This window comes from Lottia gigantea, assembly GCF_000327385.1.
Source record: "Lottia gigantea unplaced genomic scaffold LOTGIsca_138, whole genome shotgun sequence".
NCBI lineage: Eukaryota > Metazoa > Mollusca > Gastropoda > Lottiidae > Lottia > Lottia gigantea.
In genome coordinates this window covers 503604-505315 of record NW_008707580.1, presented here as the reverse complement: position 1 = coordinate 505315, position 1712 = coordinate 503604, and the positions used below count along the sequence as shown (strand labels likewise).

At 36.5% G+C, this 1712-nt stretch overlaps 1 protein-coding gene across 1 annotated transcript in view; it reads left to right on the top strand.

Moving 5' to 3' along the window:
* The first annotated feature begins 482 nt into the window (after nt 1-482).
* LOTGIDRAFT_238275 (hypothetical protein) overlaps nt 483-1712 on the top strand; it is a 16895-nt gene continuing 15665 nt past the window's right edge. The window contains exons 1-2 of the mRNA XM_009049544.1: nt 483-575; nt 1180-1269. Coding sequence (XP_009047792.1) covers nt 546-575; nt 1180-1269 — 120 coding nt within the window. The 5' untranslated portion in view covers nt 483-545. The remainder of the gene's footprint in view (nt 576-1179; nt 1270-1712) is intronic.

The following is a 1712-nucleotide window of genomic DNA, read 5'->3' as shown; positions in this document are numbered from 1 at the left end:
CTACTAAGAATACCCCTTCCCCCACCCCTTCAAAAAGTGACTGCTTGCTATGGTCTATGATGGGTATGGTGTTTGAGCTTTGGGGGTTCTCACTACTAAGAATACCCCCCCCCCCCCTCCCTCCCTCCCTCCCACTCAAAAATTGACTGCTTGCTATGATCTATGATGGGTATGGTTTTGGGCTTTGGGGGTTCACACTACTAAGAATACCCCCTCCCCCCACCCCCTGAAAAAAGTGACTGCTTGCTATGGTCTATGATGGGTATGGTGTTTGGGCTTTGGGGGTTCTCACTACTAAGAATACTCCAATTTTAGAATATGTAACTTCATGAATTGGCGCTGTCCTGACAAAATTTCCCTTATTGTACACTGCATGGTGATACCCATCTTCATTAGTCCAATCAGGTGCAGAAAAGTAGGACGTAAAACTCCATTCATTTCATTTCATTTTCATCCAATTCCTGTAAATTTCTTCAAAACAGGGTCTTCTCTGACATGATAAGTAAGTTGGCTGGAATAATTGACGTTAAATATATATCACAGTCATGGCCGGACAAATGAAAGAACTAGCTGCAGTGAGCATGATTTTATTTTTGTTTTTGATTTATTTTATTTTTTTGAAGTGTGTATCAATTTTTCATTAAAGAAATTGTAAAGAGGTTTTCTAACAAAATTTTATGTGTATCAGAGACACTGATAACATCAATTTACATCATTCTAATTTTCAATCAGACGTCTGTGGTTCTTGTTAAAGAGATTGTAAAGAGGTTTTCTAAATTTTTTATGTGTATCAGAGACACTGATAACATCAATTTACACCATTCTAATTTTCAATCAGACGTCTGTGGTTCTTGTTAAAGAGATTGTAAAGAGGTTTTCTAAATTTTTTATGTATATCAGGGACACTGATAGCATCAATTTACATCATTCTAATTTTCAATCAGACATCTGTGGTTCTTGCAATTCTACTAAAACTCAAGCCACTAATGACACCTTCTTGTTGCCTTGGCCAGTGCTTCTATGGAGAGTACCGGTATCTTCTTTAACACCCAACACTGTATATGCAATGCACGAACAAAATTGGCACATGCAATATTCACGCTTTGACATTGACTGGCAACATCGTTTTTCAGAAACCCTGATCGTCAAAATTAACGAAATGTTTTTGTTTGTTTTCAGACGGCTATAGGTCAAGCTATAAAACTAGGGAATATCAGGCAGTTAAAAACATTATTTAAAATCAAAGACGCTCCTTTCTTTATAGACAGGGTAAGAATTTTCTTTCCAAAAATCTTAAGTCGTGGATAGGCCAGGTACGATTATTCACATCTAACCATTGCTTCAACAGTCTTATATTATATTGCGATTTTTGGTTCATGAATCCCCTAGAATGCATGTCGAAATCCAATGTTCTTGAGATGCCACTGGCAAAAACCTGTCCAAATTCCACAGAACACGATGTAAAGAGGAATCTTGTTAGATCATCGATGGCATGTATACCAACCCACAGAAAAAAAAGGAAACAAAAAAATGAACCTTTATAAACTAGATCAAACTGTGTAGTTAAAGACATTGTAAAGAGGTTTTCTAAAATTTTTGTGTGTATCAGGGACACTGATAGCATCAATTTACACCATTCTAATAATTCATTATTTTTCAGAAAGGGAATAGCGTATCTACATTATGCTTGTACAATGTATAAACCATAGCGT